Source organism: Salmo salar, chromosome 01 (assembly GCF_965601325.2).
Source record: "Salmo salar chromosome 01, fSalSal1, whole genome shotgun sequence".
In the NCBI taxonomy this organism is placed as follows: Eukaryota; Metazoa; Chordata; class Actinopteri; order Salmoniformes; family Salmonidae; genus Salmo; species Salmo salar.
In genome coordinates this window covers 26,504,443-26,529,635 of record NC_138291.1, presented here as the reverse complement: position 1 = coordinate 26,529,635, position 25,193 = coordinate 26,504,443, and the positions used below count along the sequence as shown (strand labels likewise).

Sequence of the window (25,193 nt, the reverse complement as noted above, 5' to 3'; positions counted from 1 at the left end):
AGATACTCTTATCCTGGGCACCAACTGTTCTGTAAGTCTGTATGTTCTGTGTTAATTGAGGAATGATCTGCTGTCTTTCCTCCCAGTCTGAGGTCACCTCCCCTACAGACAGTGAGGACCGGACCCCCGGGCGGCTCCAGGCCATCTGGCCCCCGCCCAAGCCCAAGGATGAGGAGGAGAAGGTGGGGCTCAGGTACACCGAGGCAGGTAAGGACCTGCGCCATCCTGGAGCTCTCCACTTACTCTACACCGCATCTAAAGTCTCATACAATGTCCTGTTAGAAATGCATGTATGCTGTTGTCTTCCTTAACTAATTCTCACAAGACAAGATAGTCTTAACAAAAATAAACTGAGTGCCTCCTCCCTGTTTTATCCAGGGCAGGCGCTCTCCTTACATAATCGGTCTATTTAGTCTAATTGAGAGGTGACACAAACATGTAGTGCAGCCCTGCTGGTATCTACAGAGCCAGCTAATCCCAGTGACGGGGTGTAAAATAACCTTAAATCCATTTAAAGCAGGAACGCACTGAAACCTTCCCTCCACAGTAATGCTGCTGTCTGTTGAGACGTCTGGTAGAATCACACAGTATAGTGGAGCTTTGGGAGGTAGTTTGGGGATAGGCTGGGGGTGGGCAGCCTGCCATTCTCTCAGCATGTCTCTCTTTGAAGAAGAATACTCACATAAATAGGGTAAAGGCACGGAGGACTCTAAATAGGCTGATCTGATTACATTACAGGGAGAAGTTCATTTATCTTAATGTGTTGGTTGCAGAAAACCTGCTGTACTGGAGCAGAGCAAGTATGTGGCAGCTATATCAGGCCATCTCATGGAGTTTGGAAGGTGGAGGAAAACATGTTTACGTGTGTGTGTGTGTGTGTGTGTGTGTGTGTGTGTGTGTGTGTGGTGTGTGTGCGCACATCCATGCTGTAGGCACGCACCCACACACACACCATTACCATTAACTCTCGTGCTTTCACTCTCTCAGAATTTTAGCCTTGAAACAGCATTGTTGGTTTGTTCAAACTGCTTGTGTAACCCTAATTATTTTACTTAACTATCTATTGTTTACCCCGAAGGGCCCGATGATAAAGAGTCTGGTTACCATTAAGTTATTTTCTATAGTTTAATCATTCCAAGTAGCAGTAACACAAACTTTAGGGGCACAACAGGTTACATCTTCACTTATCTGTCACACATCATCTCTCATGTGAATTCCTCCTCACGTGCAGGTGAGTCTGGGAAGGGTATTTTCAGAAGTCCCAACATAAAATACATATTGCAATGCCATAATAAAAGTCTCAGATACACATTGCATGTTTATGATTATATACTGAACAAAAATATAAATGCAACATTTAACAATTTCAAAGATTTTACTGAGTTACAGTTCATAGAAGGAAATCTGTAATTTGAAATAAATTCATTAAGCCCTAATTTATGGATTTCACATGACTGGGAATACAGATATCTTTTTTTTTAAGTAGGGGCGTGGATCAGAAAACCAGTCAGTATCTAGTGTGACCACCATTTTCCTCATGTAGTGCGAGACATTTCCTTCTCATAGAGTTGAGAGCATCCCTAACATGCTCAATGGATGACATGTCTGGTGAGTATGCAGGCCATGGAAGAACTGGGACATTTTCAGCTTCCAGGAATTGTGTACAGATCCTTGCGACATTGGGCCATGCATTATGATGCTGAAACATGAGGGAAGGGCAGCAGATGAATGGCACGACAATGGGACTCAGGATCTCGTCACGGTATCTCTGTGCATTCAAATTGCCATCGATAAAATGCAATTGTGTTCATTGTCTGTAGCTAATGCCTGCCCATAGCATAACCCCACCTCCACCATGGGGCACTCTGTTCACAACATTGACATCAGTAAACCGCTCGCCAACACAAAGCCATGCACACTGTGCCATCTACCCGGTACAGTTGAAACCGGGATTCATCCATGAAGAGCACACTTCTCCAGCGTGCCAGTGGCCATCGAAGGCGAGCATTTGCCCACTGAAGTCAGTTACGAAACCATGGTGAGGACGACAAGCACACAGATGAGCGTCCCTAAGACGCTTGCTGACAGTTTGTGCAGAAACTATTCGCTTGTGCAAACCCACAGTTTCATCAACTGTCCGGGTGGCTGGTCTCAGACGATCGCGCAGGCGAAGAAACCGGATGTGGAGGTCCTGGGCTGGTGTTGTTACACATGGTCTGCGCTTGTGAGGCTGGTTGGACGTACTGCCAAATTCTCTAAAGCGACGTTGGTAGAGAAATTAACATTACATTCTCTGGCAACAGCTCTGGTGGACATTCCTGCAGTCAGCATTCCAATTTTGCACGCTCCCTGAAAACTTCAGACATCTGTGGCATTGTGTTGTGTGGCAAAACTGCACATTTTAGAGTGGCCCTTTATTGTCCCCAGCGGAAGGTGCACCTGTGTAATGATCACGTTGTTTAATCATCTTATTGATATGCCACACCTGTCAGGTGGATGGATTATCTTGGCAAAGAGACATGCTCACTAACAGGGATGTAAACATATTTGTGTCATTTTTTTTAACGAAATAATATTTTTGTGAGTATGGAACATTTCTGGGAACTTTTATTTCAGCTCATGAAACATGGGACCAACACTTTACATGTTGCATTTATATAGATTTTTCAGTATAAAATATAGATTTCTTATTCTAAAACCATGGCTACAGTTACATACTTTAAAACACCAAACAAGCATACTGTGATATCCCCTCTACAACAGATTGCTTAGCGCAAATAGCTTTACTGCTGAGTGTGCTAACTTGTTCATACTGCCAGAAGCTCTTTATATAGTTCACTGCACAATTAGATGAAAAAAACAACTATTTTGATGTGGTTGTCGAAGACATTGTTATTCTCACATACACTGAGTGTACAAAACATTAAAATATTATAAATTGAAGTGCCTTTGAACGGGGTATAGTAGTAGGTGCCAGGTGTACCGGTTTATGTCAAGAACTGCAACTCTGCTGGGTTCTTCACACTCAACAGTCTCCCATGTGTATCAAGAATGGTCCACCACCCAAAGGACATTCAGCCAACTTGACACAACTGTGGGAAGCACTCGGGTCAACATGGGCCAGCATCCCTGTGGAACACTTTCGACATCTTGTAAAGTCCATGCCCCGACGAACTGAGGCTGTTTTGAGGGCAAAAGGAGGGGTGCAACTCAATATTAGGAAGGTGTTCTTAATGTTTTTCACTCTCAGTGTATGTTGTCCTTATAAACTATATATTACTATAGTTTATTGTGGGATAACGAGGCAACATAAATAAAGCAGTCTTTGAAAATTCAATATCTTTCACGGTACCAGCAAGGACATTAAAAACAGGTTGGTTTAGTTTCCTAAATAGGCGCTTTTACTGGCATAGCTGTAACTGATCCACCCTACAGTAACTGTTGTCAGATGTTACTGTTGTCTTAAAAAGTAGATTCATGTCCTTTATTGTTCTTCAAGTGGTCCGTCGAGACAAAGGCATGTCTCTTTTGTCTCTCAACATCAGCCTAGCGTAATATGGAAGAGGAGAGGATGATGTTTTACTGCCATATTAGTTACCCCTGCAATGATAGGTTAATCTTGTGTGCATGTCACTATTTTACTAGTTAATGTATGATCACAGAGTAAATTATCTCATGAATGGCCAGTAAATTTGGTGGCTTTTGAAAGTGTCATCTCTGGCAGACATTAAAATAATCCTTCAAACTAATGTGACATTTGAGATGGTCATATGCTGTGTAATTGTATTTATGTAGAAATATTTATTACATTATGGTGTCCTACAGTAAGTGTCTGTGCTCTTTACGCTCACAGAGCACCAGGCTGCCCTCTTACAGCTGAAGAGAGAATGCAAAGAGGAGGTGGAGAAAGTACATGTAAGTTAATCTCCTTGTTCGAAGCAGTTCACTACATATAGTTCCTACTGGTTTCAGCACTGGGGTTTGTTTCAATGAAGAGAGAGAGAGAGGTTTGCAGATGTAGTCACCTCACCATGTCCTCCTGGAATGTAATAACAAAGTAACTTATAGTTAGGGAACCCAGGCAACTGCAGTTTTCTTCAGAGACACTAGATGTCACCAATCAACCACAGAAGCAAAGCCAACCCTTGTCTTTAGTGACTGGACTTTCCACGCTTGATGTCTGAGCTTGTCCCATAGTGTAGTTAACACTTCTCTTCATCACCATAGAACACTTACAGCCTTTAGTCTCTATCTAAATGTTATTAGCCTCACCTGTTGGGCTTATTCAAAACTGTATGTCAAAGTGGGTCTGGTGTCATCTTTTGACTCCTTCACATGGTCATTTCAACTAAAGCATCTCAGTAATTGACACACCTCTGTGGCATAACACTGTTGTCAGTCCCCAGGTTTTATCAGCATAGAAATGATCAAATGTGTTGGACTCTGTTTGAATGACAGTGCTCACCTCCAGTAGGACAGACCACATTCACATTTGATATGCAGTCAGCGTTGACTCTGGAAGCTGTGATGTCCTCATATGAAATAAGATCACCATTTACAACCTGGATGCACACAGAGATCTAATTTACTGAACTGTCTCTCTGCAACTGGAAATGTCTCCATTGTTTCTTGTAAGATCTAGTTTTGAGTTCACCCTATGAAGTTAGTAGATTCCAAGGAAGCACTAAAACGCATTGTTTGTTCAACTGAGCCACCAGTGCCAAGGTGGTGCAACTGAAAACAGTATTTCAAATAGTTTCTCACAGGTCTCAGTGGAGCGGTCAAATGTATTGGTTATGTTTTCTCTGTCTTCCAAGAACAGCCTGAGATTAATAAGAATGCATGTCAAAACATGCCAGATGATAGAACTGTTGACCTTATTTATGGAACAATTTTTTTGAAGATCAAGCTTATGGGAGCAAAATGTTTGGAAAGTGTGTCTTAAAATTACTATTATTACAGCAGTGCTGAATCAGCAGCTATAGGTTACTCTGTCTTCCTCTGTGTGTTACCCTGTCATTTGTCCCCGATCCCTTGCATTAGGCCATGATATTGACACTCCTAAATATGTAGTTAAACCATGAGAAAGGACAGAAACGTGCCTAACACATTTTCCTAGCTGACCACATGCTAACAAGGAACATGTGTCGGATACATAGCAAAATATTTTCCTTTTCACTTTTCCTCAAGTTTGTCTGGATTGTGTTGATGTTTGAAACGTCTATCAACATCCAGCTTATTAGATCTTCATTATGTTGTCAGTCATTGTACTTTTCGGTTGGAGATGAAAGATTGGAATGAAAATGAGTGGGCATGTTAGAATTACTACATTTCATCTCATGAAGGTCATGATGAACATTTTGAGTCACCCAGGGGTCTTTTTGGAGCCCCACAGTATGTGATTCTGTTTCATATGGCTGAGTGGGATGTTTCTGACTGATCTCTGTGCTCCTGCTCCACACAGGCAGACTTTGAGCTACAGATCTTCCAGGTGCGAGGGGAGCATGCTGTCGCCATGTCCCATCTGGAGGGAGTGATCTGCATGATGCAGACAGACCGTCAACAGGCCTTCAGCCTGGGACACGAGAGGGGCGAGCTCCGTGAGGCCTGCGTGTCCACCGAGGACGACCTGCCTCCCAAAACTTTTCGGAATGTCTGCATCCAGACAGACAGGGAGACCTTCCTCAGGACGCCCGAGGGTGAGGCCAGTCGGCCCGGGCTCAGCCCCAGTCAGAACGTGCCTAAGAAACTCAACCTGGACTCCATCAACCTGAGTCTGCATGGAGGAGCCTCAGGGCTCCCCGGCCCACCTCCCCCGCCCCCTCCTCCCCTTCCTCCCCTCCCTGGCCAATCAGGACCGCCTCCACCTCCTCCTCCACCTCCCCCTCCCCCATTACCTGGCAACATGGGGCCACCGCCTCCACCCCCCCTCCCAGGTTTTGGTCCCCCACCTCTCCCACCTCCCCCTCCCCCTGCTCCGGGGTTACCTGGAGCTGGCCCTCCTCTTCCTCCCCCTCCACCTGGGTGTGCCCCACCCCCTCCTCCTGGGGGTGGATTATTTGGGTTTGGGTTCAGCCAGGCAGCAGAGAAGGCCCCAAGGAAACCTGCGTTGGAACCTGCTACTCCCATGAAGCCTCTATACTGGACGAGGATACAGATCCAAGACAATAAGTATGTACTACTTCTATAGCCCATTCACAAGCTTTATTATCATCCCTATCTCCCCAGTGTGTCACTGCCATCCAGTATAGAGACACTGTCATTCAGTAATGCATCAGGCTGGGTTGACCTCCCCTGCACCAGTACTCTGGATGAGGACAGGTGCCCCAGTGAGATGTAGTGGATTATTCAGCTAATTTCCAGTGGCTGTGGTTTGTACTGCTGGATACCAGGCTCACAGCTTTATGGCCTTGTATTTCTATGGCTGGATTAGTAGAGGAAGTTGACTTGTGGTTCACACTCTCTGATCCTGGCCAATGATGGAGGGTTGAGTGGGCCACAGCGGTTTCATGTCTGCTATAAAGTTTACAGGAGAACAGAATTAAACAGGACTCTTAACTGTAACAAGTTTTTGGGCTAATGGACATTATGAGGGGAAATACAGTACACTTTGAAATAAGGCCAGGTCAACGAACAAATGTGAAGATAAACACAATTTGACTGTGTACACAGTGCAGGCTTTATGAGGAACCTGTAATAGGAAGGAATAGTTAGCACTAGTGTTTCCCCTAGGATTTCTTTCAGCAAATTTAGCAGGGGATTATTGGAGTCTTCCTGCAGGGTGGGGTGGGTACATCTTCTACATGCATATAGGGGAAATGCATACATGACATACAGGGGAATGGCATACATGATATACAATGCCTTTGGAAATTATTCAGACCCCTTAACTTTTTCCACATTTTGTTAGGTTATAGCCTTTTTCTAAAATGGATGAAATAAATGTAAAAAAACCTCAGCAATCTACACACAATGCCCCATGATGACAAAGCGAAAACAGGTTTTTAGAAATGTTTGCAAATGTATTACAAATAAAAAACAGAAATAATTTATTTACATAAGTATTCAGACCAATTGCTATGAAACTCAAAATTGAGCTCAGGTGCATCCTGTTTCCATTGATCATCCTTGAGATGTTTCTACAACCTGATTGGAGTCCACCTGTGGTAAATTCAATTGATTGGACATGATTTGGAAAGGCATCCACCTGTCAATATAAGGTCTCACAGTTGACAGTGCATGTCAGGGCAGAAGCCACTAAAGGCACAATACAACCAGCTTGGAGTTTGCCAAAAGTCAAAAGATTATCTTGTCTGATGAAAACAAGATTGAACTCTTTGGCCTGAATGCCAAGCGTCACGTCTGGATGAAACCAGGCACAATCCCTACGGTGAAGCATGGTGGTGGCACCATCATGCTGTGGGGATGTTCTCCGTGGCAGGGACCGAGAGACTAGGCAGGATCGAGGCAAAGATGAACGGAAATAAGTCAAGAGCGATCCTTTTTGAAAACCTGCTCCAGAGCCCTCAGGACCTGACTGGGGTGAAGGTTCACCTTCCAACAGGACAACAACCCTAAGCACACAGCCAAGACAATGCAGGAGTGACTTCGGGACAAGTCTCTGAATGTCGTTGAGTGGCCCAGCCAGAGCCCAGACTTGAACCCGATCGAACATCTCTGGAGAGACCTGAAAATATCTGTGCAGCGACGCTCCCCATCCAACCTGACAGAGCTTGAGAGGATCTACAGAGAAAAATGGGAGAAACTCACCAAATACACGTGTGCCAAGCTTGTAACGTCATACCTGTAACGGGCATCGTAAGGATTGGACCAAGGTGCAGCGGGAACGTGTATGCTCATCCTCTTTATTAAATCAAAAGAAGGAAAACCAAACAAATCACGTTTACAAAACAACGACCGACACTAAACAGTCCTGTCAGGTGCACAGACACAAAACAGGAAACAACTACCCACAAATCCCATTACAAAAACACCCCTATACATAGGACCTTCAATCAGAGGCAAGGAGGAACAGCTGCCTCCAATTGAAGGTCAATCCAATGAACTAAACATAGAAATAGATAGACTAGACTGAACATAGAAATACACTAACATAGAACATAGACCAAAAAACCCCGGAACACATAAAATAAACACCCCTCTTACATAAGTACATAGCCCAACAAACCCTGAACCACATAAAACAAACACCCCCTGCCACGTCCTGACCAAACTACAATAACAAATAACCCCTTTACTGGTCAGGACGTGACAATACCCAAGAAGACTCCATTCTGTAATCTACTGCCAAAGGCGCTTCAACAAAGTACTGAGTAAAAGGTCTGAATACTTATGTAAATGTGATATTTCAGTTTTGTATTTTTTTTAATAAATTAGCAAAAATTTATAAAAACCTGTTTTTGCATTGTCATTATGGGGTATTGTGTGTAGATTGATGAGGGGAAAAAACGAATTAATTAATTTTAGAATAAGGCTGTCACGTAACAAAATGTGGAAAAAGTCAAGGGGTCTGAATACTTTCCGAATGCACTATATAGGGGAATTGCATACATGTCATATAGGGGAATTGCATACATGACATATAGGGGAATTGCATACATGATATAAAGGGGAATTGAATACATGACATATAGGGAAATTGCATACATGACATATAGGGTAAATGCATAAATGACAATACAGGGATGATCCAGTCATTTATAAATGTTGTCTACCGTGGAATCACAAAGGCTTTGTGGAGTTTATGTAGATTTACTTTCCCAACATTTTCTGTCATTGTTTCCTCCACTGCAGCGTGCTGGAGACAGTCAGAGTCCATTGCATGGAGTTATTTGAGTTGGTCCATTTGAAGGCAGTATGAAATGAAAGGGTGGATTTTCAGGAGTAACATTATGTTCTTGGTTAAAGCCTATTCTGGGCTGTCTCAGACAGATATTTTCACCACCGCTGTGGGAAGCCAATAGCAAATAGGACCCAATTGGACTCACTTCACTCTAATTGAGTCTCTGGCTATGTGGTTGATTGCTGTGGTATTTCAGCCATGACTAGCTTGCCAACTTTTTTGAATGTTTGTTGAGTTCACTTTGTCTCCACAGTTGTAAAATGTCTCCTCTCTGGAGGAACAGCCCGGGCCTGCCAAACCCTGACCTCATGACTGGACAGTAGAGAGAACCCAAACACATTTAAGGCATATCTACTGTATATACAGTATGGAGACAGTGCTTTAACCTACATCTACAGAAGCAGTGTAAAAAGTGCCAAACAGTAGGCCTATTACATTTTACAAAGGGATCCTTTATAGAAAGTTGCTAAATCATGCAACATTACACAGTAGTATCAGTAGATTAGCTCTACTTTGAAAGATAACATGACCTGTTACACACTGAGTATACAAAACATTAAGAACACCTGCTCTTTCCATGACAGACTGACCAGGTGAATCCAGGTGAAAGCTATCCACTTCAATCAGTGTAGATGAAGGGGAGGGGACAGGTTAAATAAGGATTTTTAAGCCTTGACACAATTGAGATATAGACTGTGTATGTGTGCCATTCAGAGGGTGGTTGGGCAAGACAAAATATGTAAGTGCCTTTGAACGGGGTATGGTAGTAGGTGCCAGGCACACCGGTTTGTGTAAAGAACTGCAACGCTGCTGGGTTTTTCATGCTCAACAGTTTCCGGTGTATATCAAGAATGGTCCACCACCCAAAGGATATCCAGCCGACTTGACACAACTGTAGGAAGCATTGGAGTCAACATGGGCCAGCATCCCTGTGGAACACTTTCAACACCTTGTAGAGTCCATGCCCCAACCAATTGAGGCTGTTCTGAGGGCAAAAAGAGGGGTGCAACTCAATATTAGGAAGGTGTTCCTAATGTTTGGTATACTCAGTGTACATACAGTAAGTCTGCTCACGTGGGTGGGTCCTGATGAACCTGTCTCAATAAATCTGCTGCCTGTGAAGCTGCCTGACCTGGCCTATAAACAGGCTGAGTTATGGCTGACTTCATCTTCCTGTCCCTGCATTATCAGAGACTAGGAGGCTGGATCACGTATCATGCCGAGTCTAAGGCTACCACACTGTCTGACCCAAGGGGTAGTTGTCTTCTGTGAGTTAAAAGAGGAATGGAAAGTAATGGTAGCAGAGCAGGGCTGAACTCTGGAAGACTCCTGTACAGAGACATCTTCAGACTTCCTCTCTGTTTGCTTTCAGCGTTACCCAGCAACAGAGGAAACAGAATACCTCCTATCTTCCTGCTAGTTTATTTGAAATGCTCCTTTAGTGCTGAAATCTCACATCTCAAACTCAGGGACACTTCACTCACATGATTTTCAGAAGCCTCAGTCATAAATGTCACTTTATTAAAAAGTGGAAATGCATTCTTCAAATTCTCACTTCAGCAACCGTCTGCTATAAATCAAAAGATGGAAGTAAACACTGGACAGCCCGAGTAAACATCAAATAAACTGCTTCATATCTGTTTATCTCTGTCACAGGACAATTTGTACTGAGCAGTCCACTAGCTATTCTACTTTTCCCAGGAAGTCACCTCTGTAACGCACTCTTCTTTCATCACAGTAACACTGTCACTAAAGAGGGTCACATGTTGAATTGGGGTGCTCCTCAGCATATGGAAGGGTATCTCTCCCCCAGCCCCAAGACTAAAAGCCTGTGTCTTGTTTCCAGTAATAATACACTGTGGGGCTCTCTGGAGGAGCCAGACATCGCAGACACCAAGGAGTTTGAGGACCTGTTCTCCAAGGCCACTCTGCAGCCAAAGAAGAAGCCCCTCTCAGACACCTTTGAGAAGAAGGCCAAGACTAAGAAGGTTGGTTTAACTCATACATTCTCTTCTCTCCCCATGCTGCTGCTATTATATTGTGTTGGCTCCTGCTGTTTCTCTCTCAGGAGGAGCATCTTAAATATCTTGGGCTTGGAAAGTGATGAGTGCTATTGGACTTTCCATGCAGGGATTTATATGCTGTAACTCTAAAGCTGTTATCAGTAACGATGACACACTATATTTGGCATGGCACGTTGTAATTCTCAACACCTGTCTTCTCTGAAGAAAATGCTTTGTCATCGTAATGGTGTTTAATTGCTACCACACGAGGGCGATAGTGGCACATTTAAATTCATATTTCCTTTACTAGAGTTTCCTAGTCAATATTAGGAATGATTGAGATTAGGTAGTCAGAAAGAAAATATTGACATAAACACATTTTTGAGGACATTATTACTGTTACTCCAGTAAGAGCATCTGCTAAATGAGTACAATGGTGTGAGCAGATTATCCCGTATTCTCCAACACTAGACCACTTACCTCTGGAACATTCCTTTAGGAGCTCTGCTGAATTACCCCAAGTAAGGATCCCAGCCTTACATGGAGTCTAATCTACAAAGAACACAAAGTGTGCAAGGAGTAAACCGCCCCCCTCCCTTTTCTCCTCTTACTCCCAACTGTCCAATTCCTGGTGATTGGTGTAGCCAGCTCTTGGGCTAGGTCAAAGCAAGCTATCAGGTGGCAGTGAGTTCAGTTCTCTTCTCCTCTCTCTGGCTCTGTGAATGGAAGCACAGCTGAGTAGAATCCACCTTTTGAAGACCTGCTGCTTACACTTCACAATCAGCTGCAGACTAAACTGTTCTATGCCATGGCTTGGAATGTTCTTTGGATTGTACTTTCAACTAAGTTTGATAGTTATTTTCCTACTGAACCTGGTCATAGTTATCGTTTGAGATAAATTATAGAACATACAGAATTACTAATGTTTTCCTGGGCTAATGCAGCTTGGTCAGATAGCAATGTGAGCTAGGAAGCTGATTTAGGGGCCAGCCAGTCCTGCAGGCAGGGTCAATAAGACAGAAGACAGTTGGCAGGACTGATTTACAATCCAGAATGACTTACAGGAGCAATTAGAGTCAACCCAGCTAACAACAAACTTCCCACAACTTTAGAGAGCATTCCCTTAAGGGTCTCATTAGGTCATTAACTAACGTTTTCATAAGAATGTTCCTGTGATGTGCAAGGAATGTTTGCAAGAGACCATTCCCTTAATGTCAAATAGAACTTACCCAGAATGTGGTTACCATGTTTTCAGAACTAAGATATTAATGTTATAGACACAATTCATCCAACGTGGCAAAAACATTCATGTGTCCAGTTTTCTGTGGGTTAGGAGAATATTTCATTAATGTCCCACCACACATATATTACCAGTCAAAAGTTTGGACACACCTACTCATTCAAGGGTTTTTCTTTATTTTTACTATTTCCTACATTGTAGAATAATAGTGAAGACATCAAAACTATGAAATAACACATATGGAATCATGTAGTAACCAAAAAAGTATTCAACAAATCAAAATATATTTGAGATTTGAGATTCTTCAAAGTTGCCTTGATGACAGCTTTGCACACTCTTGGCATTCTCTTAACCAGCTTCATGAGGTAGTCACCTGGAATGCATTTCAATTAACAGGTGTGCCTTGTTAAAAGTTCATTTGTGGAATTTCTTTCCTTATTAATGCGTTTGAGCCAATCGGTTGTGTTGTGACAAGGTAGGGGTGGTATACAGAAGATAGCCCTATTTGGTAAAAGACCAAGTCCATATTATGGCAAGAACAGCTTGAATAAGCTAAGAAAAACGACAGTCCATCATTACTTTAAGATATGAAGGTCAGTCAATCCGGAACATTTCAAGAACTTTGAAAGTTTCTTCAAGTGCAGTTGCAAAAACCATCAAGCTCTATGATGAAACTGGCTCTCATGAGGACCGCCACAGGAATGGAAGACCCAGAATTACATCTGCTGCAGAGGATACGTTAATTAGAGTTAACTGCACCTCAGTTTGCAACCCAAATAAGTGCTTCAAGGAGTTCAAGTAACAGACACATCTCAACATCAACTGTTCAGAGGAGACTGTGTGAAGCAGGCCTTCATGGTCGAATTGCTGCAAATAAAACACTACTAAAGGACACCAAGAAGAAGAAGGGACTTGCTTGGGCCAAGAAACACGATCAATGGACATTAGACCGGTGGAAATCTGTCCTTCGGTCTGATGAGTCCAAAATTGAGATTTTTGTTTCCAACCGCATGTCTTTGTGAGATGCAGAGTAGGTGAACGGATGATCTCAGCATGTGTAGTTCCCAACGTGAAGCGAGGAGGAGGTGTGATGGTGTGGGGGTGCTTTGCTGGTGACACTGTTGGTGATTTATTTATAATTCAAGGCACACTTAACCATCATGGCTACCACAACATTCTGCAGCGATATGCCATGCAATCTGGTTTGCGCTTAGTGGGACTATCATTTGTTTTTCAACAGGACAATGACCTAAAACACACGTTCAGGCTGTGTAAGGGATATTTGATTAAGAAGGAGAGTGATGGTGCTGCATCAGATGACCTGACCTCCACAATCTACCGACCTCAACCCAATTGATATGGTTTAGGATGAGTTGGACCACAAAGTGAAGGAAAAGCAGCCAACAAGTGCTCAGCATATCTGGGAACTCCTTCAAAACTGTTGGTAAAGCATTCCTCATGAAGCTGGTTTTGAGAATGCCAAGAGTTTGCAAAGCTGTCATCAAGGCAAAGGGTGGCTACTTTGAAGAATCTAAAATATATTTTGATTTGTTGAACACTTTTTTGGTTATTACATGATTCCATATGTTATTTCATAGTGTTGATGTCTTCACTATTATTCTACAATGTAGAAAATAGTAAAAATAAAGAAAAACCCTTGAATGAGTAGGTGTGTCCAAACTTTTTACTGGTACTGTACACAGAACATGGTTGCCATGTTCTCAGAATGTAATATATTAGTGTTCTAGACACATTTCATGGGAACATTGCAAGAACATTCATCTGTCCAGTTTTCTGAGGGTTAGGAGAATATTCCACCAACATCCCACCAAACATACGCCAAAACATGCTAAAAAGGTTTTCAGAAGGTCTTTGCTATCATAGATCGAATGTTCCCCTAACAATCGGAAAACTGTACACTCAAACATTAGGGAAACATTACGATAATGTTCTCTCCCTTGAATTGTTAGCTGTGAAGTGCCTTGCTCAAAGGCACAATGACAGATGTTTCACCTAGTCGGCTCGTGGATTTGAACCAGTGACCTTTAGTTTACTGGCCCAACGCTCTTAACCGCTAACTTAAGCCACCCTGGAGTCTCTCTGTGGCTATCTGAGTTGGATCAAATGTTTGTGGGTTCAGAGTGACCAGACTGGATGGATACACCCACACTGAGACCTCTACAGTGGACTGGAGCCTTGACAGATTGATGACAATGTGTATGGATTGGGAAGGGGACAGTCTGGGCTAGTGGCCGATTTTTAACTGCTTGGACGCCACATTCAGTGCCATGGGGTTAGTGGGAATGCTGACACACACGGCTGCAGAAGTGCAGAGTTGCAGCATTGGACTTGACAACAACATGGGGCCTGACACAAATGCACATAACCCACTAGAAATGGGGATACTTTTCTTGGTAGTTCTTATTTGAGATACAGTATGTGGTATAGATATCCATGAGCAGTGAACTGTACTAGGGGCTGTACTATACTCAGGCCAGAGACAGCAGCCTGTGTTCAGCTATGATTACTTGGAGACACTACCACAACTGTGGAAAGGGTTGGCTACAGCCCCTTGGCACTCGAACACATTTAGAAGGGTCAGCTAAACAAAAGTAACTTGTTTACTGCTTCATCTTTTATCCCTAAAAGTTTATCTTCCAACGTTCAAACTCTCTGAATCATCGTCTGTTGATAGGTTCCCAGAAGTACTGGCTCTGACTAGACAAAGGAGGGGGGAGAGGGGGATGGAGAGGGGGGAGAGGGGGATGGAGAGAGGTGTTGGGGGGTGCAGACTGTCGTCCAGCTTGCTAACAGACAGAGCCAGACTGGGCCTGTGGAGACATGGGGTCAATCAAGAGCGCTGTCTTGCCTTACTCTGCAATATCTTCCCCCGAGGAGATTTGACAAGCCAATAGTCCTGTCCTGGCCTCGCCACCACACCGATATGGTTCGACACGACACAGAGACAAGTAATTCAATCTCTGCCCTGTAGTCGTCTCCATCAACTTTATGAAGAGCAGCTACACTCTGCACACATGATGGTTTTCACTGTACTAAGCATGTTAGCCGTAGGGCACACAGGGGTGTGTGATGACAGAACACCTATACATGCCTGACGCACTTGTAACTTGTTCAGAAAGTATTGCCAGATCAGATAACACCTGTGGGCCTAGTCGGGGGTGTGATGGGGGGGGGGGGAATGAATGGAATGTGTATGTGCAATATGGAGATTAGCCATTTTTCTCCCATCCCTGCTAATGCACAACTCTACATACTGGACCCTAAGTGGAAGTTGGGGCGGTAAAGGAATGGTAGAGGGGTGAGTCTGTACATGGGAGTGCTAATCTGTATCATGTGTCCAATACAACTGAAAGCTGCTGTTTTCTCTGGAGGCCTTTTTCTTTCACGCCACTGATTATCATATCAAAGCAGCAGAGATGACATGCAGGGGAATGAGCTCTCTGTCAGCCTCCACAGTCCATGGCCGCCCAGGACACACCAGACCAGACTGGGGGTAATTGTAGCCATGTGGCTCCACTCGGCTCCACAGTGGGGCTGGAGGAGATGAGATGACACCTGTAGGGGCATTTGAAGTGGAAAAGAGAGGATGCACGTGTTGCTGCATATTGGGTGTGAGGATAATGAGCTACAGGAAACCCTGACAGCACCCCACTCCCACCCACTGCCCCCCAGCCCTGCGTATACACCAGTAATACAGCCTGCGTAAACATTACACAGCAATTCCCGCCACCCATGGATCTCTGTAAAACGAATAGTGGCTTTAATTTGTTCAGACCCTACGTCTTTAGGGATGACATAATCGTTCACACTGGGGTTTATTAAAGGCATATTTTGAGTGTTGAGTGGGAGAGTGGTTGTAAGATTTGCAGAACGTTGTGTGGGGATGTTGAGCATTCAGTGGAGGGTGTTATTGATGTGTTCTCTTGATCCATGTATTATTGTAACGTATCTCCATGGTGGGTGAACTCTGACAGGGTTGGCTCCCAGTCACCTGTATAGCTGCCTGCCCCCTCAGCCATGGCTGTGTAAACTATCAGCTCTCTGATGAACCTGGTGCCCTCTCCCTTTCCCCAACACCAGCCACCTGCTACTCCTCAAAGCACTCCCTCTTCCTTTTGTTATTTTAATCTTCATTTCAGTGTCAAACCAATGTCTCCTCTATATTTCAAGTGTTTTTTTGGTCTGCTGGAAGGACATGGACTGGTGGGTAGTTCTCCTAGTGTCCACTGGATGTAGCTGTTATATTCGTCATGGGTTTCTAACTGAGCTCTCAGCATCAGCATCAGAACGTTCCTTACTTGCGGGCCTGAGAGTAAGCATCCAGGCTTGTTCCTCCAGATCAGTTGTAATTTCTCAGTAAGTCAACTAGTCAGGCTAATTGGTGCTTCTGGGTCCACAGCGAGTGGCCAGGGCTCCTGGGAAGCTTTTAGTGTGGCCCGACCAGTGCAGTTCATTAAAGGTGTTGGGAAGGCCTCTCACTCTGCCTGCTTCCCCTCTCATGTCCCCATACAGGGAGATCCTCGGTGATAATGGGTAATGACGTGGAAGCAGTATGCATCTTACCTTCTGTAATGCAATACTCACTTCTAAGGCTTCTGCTCCTTGGTTCCCACTGGATGGCCCAGTAGCTGAGATGCAGTAATAACGGCCAGTGCTTCCTAATGAAGAAGGCTGAGACATTAAGTTTTAGAGCTGGGCTTTACCTTGCCAAAACTGTTTCTAGCTTTATGGGTAATTCAGTAATAAGTAATTGTGACCATGTGTAGGCACAAATAAAAATCCTGTGAATTTATAGTTTGTTATAAAAAACACTTACCTGCTCTTCCAGACTGAAAAGATGTCCTTTTATGGTTTCATTTGAAACTTTTTAACTTTCCTGTGGCTTTATGTTTCTGACTATATCATGCACTTTTAAAGGGGGACTTTTTCTCTATACTCTGTGCTCTGCATTGTTAGTGATGTCATTCGATAAGTCCTGCTGTCTGTGGCGTGTGGGTTTCTATCCTCACTGTCTCTCAGCCTGTTATCATGGACCGGGAAGGATTATGACACTGTGTAGATTAGTGTGGCTTTAGGGTCAATCCAGACGCTCCACAGAGATGTTAGAATGGCTCTTCTCTAGAGCACTCCTTCTCTCCCCAACCAGAGTCAATCTATCTTCAAGTGGTCTTGCTCTGGGAAGTGACTAACTTATACTTTCTTCTGGCCTCTCTGGGAAAAAGACTGTGGATGATGTTAACCTGTGTCCCTGTTTCATCTGAATATATCATATTATATCATATTCTAGTATTCTAATAAAATAAATCCTATTAGTTGAATTTAAGATGAACTGTTGGTCTAAATCTTATCAACTGTATTAACTGTGCCACTTCAGTCACATGGTAATGGTGATCAAATAGAGGATGTGTAATCCAATGGAATTCTCACTCTTCGATGTAATCACTGTGATTAAAATATGATGTTTATGTCTTTTCTGCAGATTATCAAGCTGCTGGATGGGAAGCGTTCCCAAGCAGTAGGCATCCTCATCTCAAGTCTACACCTTGAAATGAAGGACATTCAGAAAGGTGAGAGCATACAAAATGGAACTCCTTAACTGTGTTAAAACCACGCTGTTTGGTGCGTTATTACTGGAGGATATTGTCTATATTACTGACAACCTGTCATTTCCTCTCCGTCCAACAGTAATTTTTTCAATTAAATAGTGATAAACTTCAGTTACAATCCTATTTTCACCTGATTAGAAAATATGCTTAAATGCCATAAAAAGGATGAAAGTAGTTATTTTAGAAAGAAGAAATGTTGAAGCCCGCTGCAAATTGTTTCCTGCCTCTTGTGTGAATAGTTCCACTTTTATAGATGAAGTTGTGTTTCATGTCGAATGTGGAAGATTTCCAAGTTTTCCAGACTAGTGCCCCCAGTTTCCCAGACTAGTACATAATGTTGTGAGTGAACAGCATTGGAATGAAATTAGCCATTTTTGCAATTCTGTCTCGCCAGATTCAATCGTTCCTGCACTGGTCAAAATCACATCAATATTTTCCTTCTTGCACTAAAGAGGAGTGGAGTATTTGGTTGTGTATGTGTATTTGACTGCACATGTTTATGTATGTGAATGGGGCGGGGAATGTCCGAGGCAGCGCTTAGGCGTGCATGGGTTAGGGCCGTTGGTGACAGCCAGGGTGCACTGGGTTGATACTGGGACTGGGACTGGGTGTGGAGCGCCTGGCAGTCTGAGCATGCGGCCAGCCTGGCAGATGTGTTTATTGTTGCCAGTGACGGTTTCCACCGCCTAATGGGAGCGACACCCTACTAATGATCTGAGTGTGTATAAATCCACCTTCGCAGTCAGCAGACATAGCACCGCCACATAAAAACGCTGGCCCAATGCAAACCGAACAACACATTGGGCCAAGCTGCCATTTTTAGTTGTGATATTTTTTTCTCTCTCCTTCTCCCTCTGTCAGTGTCGAGGTAAAGAACCCCCAATAAAAGAGTCTGCTCTCTCCCAGCGTGAGCCTGCTTCCTACAGCCTTAATGGGAGGTGTAGGTGAAATGGACAATTTGAATCTGACAATGCAGCAGAGCAGCTTAATAAGCAGTTCTAAGGGCCCTGGTCCCTGGCCTCACCTGCTTGCCTGCCCTTTGTAGGCAAATTAAAAGGACATGGGACATGTAATGTAATTACAGCCACTAGGGAGGAGGGAGTGAGGGGAGGCAGGGGTTTGGTGGCCCAGAGCAGGGAGAGGGAAGAGTGGGGGCCAACGGAGGGCTTGAGCCTGGCTGGGGGACCTCCTGGGCCACCGCAGTTCAAGGCACACCACAAACACCCTGAGCGATGGGTGTGAAGTGAAGGGAAAGGGAGTGAGGCGGCGACAGGTTTCCTTTGATCTCCCGGTGTGGAGAGATATCCGGGCCTGGCCTCCTTTGGCTCAGAGCACTGTGCTGCACTGCGCTGCGGCCCCCCTTTGGTGTGTGATTGACGGGTTCATGGCGGGCGCACTGAGGCCTTAAGTAATCCACTCTATTAAGAGGTAGGAAATGGCCCTCCACCTCCAGCCTGCTATCCAGCATGCTCTCCACTTCGATCCATAATTTTGGGCTGCCCTGCTGCCTCACCTGGTCAGGCGTCATTGGAAGAATGCTTGGATTCTGGGATGCAGAACTATTTCTTCTTATTTTGGAGGCACTGTGTGGAGATAGAAGTTGACATGTCTTAATGACTCCAGGGGTGTCGCTGTATACAGTACAGTCATGTGCTTTTGGCTCGACTTCACTGGTGGTTCTTTGCTAGTCATGCGACTCTGAGACATGACACAGCCACAGTGATGTAGAGAGGGGCTTGTTTCCACTCACATTGGGTCTGTTCTGGGCTGATCTGAGTGCAGGCGTCGCTCTGCAGTCTACAGCTAACAGCACACAGATCCATATCGCCATTGAGACCAGGAGCCATCCCTCCCAGTCTACCCCCTCCTTTCCTCTCTCCTCCCTGACCTGTACCCAGCCATAAAGCTGTGACTCCTCTTTCTGAGACACTGAGCAGAGCTCTCCCTCTCTTACTTTCTTTCTCTCTCGCACTGCTGCTAAGCAGGGGTGAAAGTAGATCAAATGTCTTGCTGGTACGGGGACCTCCTACAGTATGTGTGAACGCACTTTGTCATTTTCATGGGCCTAATCACAGAATTACATATAGAATAATGTTCTATTTAATAGGGTCTCTATGGGCCTAATAGGAAAGATTTGCCGTTTTACATTGACTTTTACACTTGTGCGGCAATCTAATCAACATGATAAAAGAATCCCCTCAAAATCTGTCCGTTTTTTTCATGGGCTGCATCTCAATCCACGTCCGTCTATGTCCGTCTATGTGGGCTTTCCGCATCTGTGGCTGAGCTACAGCGCTGTTTGTCAGACCAGGACACATCCCGAAAATGTCTGTAGTGTCTGAAGAGGTTAGCCTACTAGCAATGGAAAGATGACACTCTTACGAACACAATGATGTACTCCGTTTTGTTCTGTGACCCCCCACAAGTGTCACAGGATTTGTCTGAAGGTAACCCATACAAATTAATGGAGGTATGGAGATAGTTTTATGACATTTCAAAACGAGGACGTTTAGGGACCAGGGAGGTTCCAAATGACATCAGTTTGGCTGGTTTTAAAGAAGTTTGGCCAGTTTTAAGGAAGTTTGGCCGGTTTTAAGCAAGTTTGTCTGGTTTTAAGGAAGTTTGGTTAGTTTTAAGGAAGTTTAGCCGGTTTTAAGGAAGTTTGGCCAGTTAGGCTGGGTTTAAGGAAGTTTGGCCGGTTTTAAGGAAGTTTGGCCAGTTTTAAGGAAATTAATAGCTGGGGAAAAGATCCAATATGTTTCTGGTAGTATTTCAGTTTGTCTTGGATGCATATTTTATGTGGATGAAAATTAAATATTGTCAGCTTTTATGTCGCTGAAATAAATTGCACATTAGGATTAAACAACAGGTCCCTAACTGTACATTTGCATTCTCTCAAGGTGCTGAAAGAAAGAAATCATATTTCTCCACTACTGTTCCCGAGACAAAATTAACATTTGACCTATCATTTTACTACGAGGAACACTTAATTTTGCAGGAGTTCATATTATAATAGGCTAGGCTATGTGTGAGGCCTACATTCAGTTACTATTCCAACTATTAGGCTACTCCACTCTAAAATAATTCCGGCATCCATACAGTGCCATTTGATAAATGCGAAGAGACATCACATACAAAACACCAAACAGTATTATGAATGACATTGTCACGTCCTGACCAGTAAAAGGGGTTATTTGTCATTGTAGTTTGGTCAGGGCGTGGCAGAGCGGGGGTGTTTGTTTTGTGTGGTTTGGTGTTTTTGGTTTATGTTCTATATTTTCTATTTCTATGTGTATATCTAGTTTTCTATTTCTATGTTGGGTTTTTGGCAATGACCTCCAATTAGAGGCAGCTGGTTGTCGTTGTCTCTAATTGGAGGCCATATTTAGTTGAGTTTGTTTTCACTTGTGTTTTGTGGGTGCTTGTTTCCTGTATAGCCTGTGTTGCCTTACGGAACTGTTTCGTCGGTTTGTTATTTTTGTTTAAGTGTTCACGTTACTTCAATAAAAGAAGATGAGCACTCTACACGGTGCGCCTTGGTCCAATCCTTACGACGCCTATGACAGACATTCAGTGATTGTCATCATTCGGCCTAAACAAGTCTTGTAAGCTGAATTTATGTGTACACTGCTGTCCCCGCGCATCTCTTTCTCACCCACTCATCTCTGCCTTAGCAAGATTTCACTGTCTATTTTCCATATGACTGACATGCGGTCATGATAAATAGTGTAATAGCCTACAGTTTTCTTGGAATCTATGTTTTAACTATTGTGATAGGCTCATGTTTTAACGGTACTGAGTACCCCCACTATTTATTTGGTTGGTTATCCGTACTGGACCGTTCCAGCTTACTTTCACCCCTTCTGATAAAAGGTTATTGTTATCTCTCTCTCCTCTACACTCTGAGAAAAAAGGGTTCCAAATAAGTTATTTGGCTGCCCCCATAGGAGAACCATTTTTGGTTCCATGTAGAACCCTCTGTGCAAAGGGTTTTAGATGGAACTCAAAAGGGTTCTACCTGGAACCAAAATGGTTCTTCCTGGAACCATAAAGGGCTCTTCAAAGGGTTCTCCTGTGGGGATAGCTGAAGAACCCTTTTAGCTTCTAGATAGCACCTTTTTTTCTTAGAGTGGAGCCTCCTCTCTCGCTCTCGCTCTCTCTCTCTCTTCTCTCTCCCCTCCTCTCTCTCTGCGGCCCCACTTTAGAGATCATTACTGGAGACTGTGGTAGTTCTGGCTGAAGGTCCTGGGGTTAAGCAGTTACAGGCTCTCTCCTGTGACCCCTGGCCTGAGAGGAAAGCTCCCGTGTGAGGTGAGCCCTGGGCTCTGCTCTGACACAACGACTGCCCTGGCCTGCCTGACCACACGCCCCGATACCCACCACTCCCTAATTCTCTCGTTCAGTCACTTTAAAGTGATAGTTCACTACAAAATCTAAGTTTGTCAGACATTTCAGATCTCAAAAGATGTTTCATGTTGAAGTGAGTTAACAAAATAATAGACATGGGTATTATTTCTGTAAAGTATAGTTTTGTACATAGCATGCCTATATGAATTTAATCTTCCTCACAGGATAACAGGCCTGGGCTCCAAACCCAGGCAGCAGGTCATTTAAACAGCATGCCTGCCCAACATATTCCATCTTTATAAGAGATTGTCTCTAATAAATGAATTTATTGTTCTAGCTGTTTTGAGTGTCGATAACTCTGTGGTGGACTTGGAGACCATCGAGGCTTTATATGAAAATGTGAGTATTCCGAAGTGTGCTGTAAAGTCATTCAATAGCATTTTTTATTTTTTTAAATTTATTTTACCAGGTAAGTTGACTGAGAACACATTCTCATTTACAGCAACAACCTGGGGTTACAGGTGGATGAATGAGCCAATTGTAAGCTGGGGATGATTAGGTGACCATGATTGTATGAAGGACAGATTGGGAATTTAGCCAGGACACCGGGGTAAACACCCCGACTCTTACGATAAGTGCCATGGGATCTTTAATGACCTCAGAGAGTCAGGACACCCATTTAACATCCCATCCAAAAGACAGCACCCTACACAGGTCAGTGTCCCAATCACTGCCCTGGGGCATTGGGATATTTTTTTAGACCAGAGGAAAGAGTGCCTCCTACTGGCCCTCCAACACCACTTCCAACAGCATCTGATCTCCCATCCAGGGACTGACCAGGACCAACCCTGCTTAGCTTTAGAAGCAAGCCAGCAGTGGGATGCAAGGTGGTATGCATGAGAGAAATGTGAGAATCTAAACTCCTTTTTAAGTGTTTTTCTCACTCAGTATGCTTTTGTTAACACTACACAGTGGTGGAATAATACCCAATTGCCATACTTAAGTAAAAGTAAAAAAGCATACTTCAACACTCAGACATCATTTACAAATGAAGCATTTGTGTTTAGTGAGTCTGCCAAATCAGAGGCAGTAGGGATGACCAGAGATGTTCTCTTAATAAGTACGTGAATTGAGCCATTTTCCTGTCCTGTTAAGCATTCAAAATGTAACGAGTACTTTGGTGGTCAGGGAAAATGTATGGAGTAAAAAGTACATTCACAGTCACAGTGCCATCCGTTTTGTCACCAAAGCCCCATATACTACCCACCACTGCGACCTGTACGCTCTCGTTGGCTGGCCTTCGCTTCATAATCGTCGCCAAACACATTGGCTCCAGGTCATCTACAAGACCCTGCTAGGTAAAGTCCCCCCTTATCTCCGCTCACTGGTCACCATAGCAGCACCCACCTGTAGCACGCGCTCCAGCAGGTATATCTCTCTGGTCACCCCTAAAGCCAACTCCTCCTTTGGTCGTCTCTCCTTCCAGTTCTCTGCTGCCAATGACTGGAATGAACTACAAAAATCTCTGAAACTGGAAACACTTATCGCCCTCACTTTAAGCACCAGCTGTCAGAGCAGCTCACAGATCACTGCACCTGTACATAGCCCATCTATAATTTAGCCCAAACTACTACCTCTTCCCCTACTGTATTTATTTATTTTATTTATTTTGCTCCTTTGCACCATATTATTTATATTTTATCTCTGAACTTTCTTCAAACTACAAATCTACCATTCCAGTGTTTTTCTTGCTATACTTTATTTACTTTTCCACCATGGCATTTTTTTGCCTTTACCTCCCTTATCTCACATCATTTGCTCACATTGTATATAGTCTTATTTATTTATTGATTTATTTTTTTTTCTACTGCATCATTGATTGTATGTTGTTTTACTCCATGTGTAACTCTGTGTTTTTGTATGTTGTCGAACTGCTTTGCTTTATCTTGGCCAGGTCGCAATTGTAAATGAGAACTTGTTCTCAACTTGCCTACCTGGTTAAATAAAGGTGAAATAAAAAATTAAATAAATAAAAAACATTATTTTCTTTAGGAATGTAGTGGAGTAAAAGTTGTCAAAAATATAAATAGTAAAGTACAGATACCCCAACAAAAACGACTTAAGTAGTACTTTAAAGTAGTTTTACTTAAGAACTTTACACCACTGACAGTACACCAGGGCTCTATAACATATGCTAGTCTACAGCTAATTTCTCAAGGATGTCAAACTCAACATTTATCTATTGCTATTCTACCTCTTGTTTTGTAATGACTGTCTATATCATTCATTGCTACAGCTTTATTGTTGTCTACTCACCCGTTTTGTTTGTGTGTGATCACAGAGGGCCACGAATGACGAGCTGGAGAAGATAAAAACACACTATGAGACGTCCAAGGAGGACGAGGTGAAGCTACTGGACAAGCCTGAACAGTAAGAGTGCTTCTCCAGCATCCAAGGGTTCAGGGAAAGGGCAGTAGAACGCTGGACCCTGACTTCTACTGGAGTCAGAGAACTAGATGCTCATACACACAGAAAACCATCCCCTCCAGTGAATTCACCATGTCAATTTCAGAGGGTACTTTGGTTTTGTCTTAGAGATTTTTTAGAAACACATCATGTGGTTTTTAATGTGTACAGACAGAGAAAAACAGTTTGATTTTGAAACACTTTGGTCTTTGACAGCCTGAGCTCACTCATCACGTTGATGGTTCTTTACAGCCAAACCATTATAGGGAGATATTTTATATAAACATCACTTAGAAAAGGTGGCATCACGTTTGTGTTTATTTATCATTTCAAGAAGTAAATAAACCAAGCTCCTTAGTCTTCCTCAGACAGTAAATATTTGTTCCTGGTCTGTTTTGCAACCCTCATGTCTTCCATACTGAGGGAATGGATGGGTGTGTGTGTGTGTGTGTGTGTGTGTGTGTGTGTGTGTGTGTGTGTGTGTGTGTGTGTGTGTGTGTGTGTGTGTGTGTGTGTGTGTGTGTGTGTGTGTGTGTGTGTGTGTGTGTGTGTGTGTGTGTGTGTGTGTGTGTGTCAGAGTGAATGGCAGAGATGGACGGCTGCTGGCTGTTAGCGTGGCGTCCTTCCCATGGGGGTTAAATGTAGCT

The 25,193-nt window shown here is 43.6% G+C and overlaps 1 protein-coding gene across 3 annotated transcripts in view; it reads left to right on the top strand.

The window, feature by feature from the left end:
- The window catches only part of LOC106586878 (formin), a 95,141-nt gene that overhangs the window by 33,754 nt on the left and 36,194 nt on the right, over positions 1-25,193 (top strand). For all 3 annotated transcript variants that reach the window (XR_006769274.2, XM_045715739.2, XM_045715731.2), the window contains 7 exons: positions 87-207; positions 3,854-3,915; positions 5,465-6,171; positions 10,710-10,851; positions 17,607-17,694; positions 22,418-22,479; positions 24,422-24,510. Coding sequence is in view for 2 of the 3 variants with exons in the window: in XM_045715739.2 (XP_045571695.2) it covers positions 87-207; positions 3,854-3,915; positions 5,465-6,171; positions 10,710-10,851; positions 17,607-17,694; positions 22,418-22,479; positions 24,422-24,510 (1,271 nt within the window). In the remaining variant the exon portion in view is untranslated. The remainder of the gene's footprint in view (positions 1-86; positions 208-3,853; positions 3,916-5,464; positions 6,172-10,709; positions 10,852-17,606; positions 17,695-22,417; positions 22,480-24,421; positions 24,511-25,193) is intronic.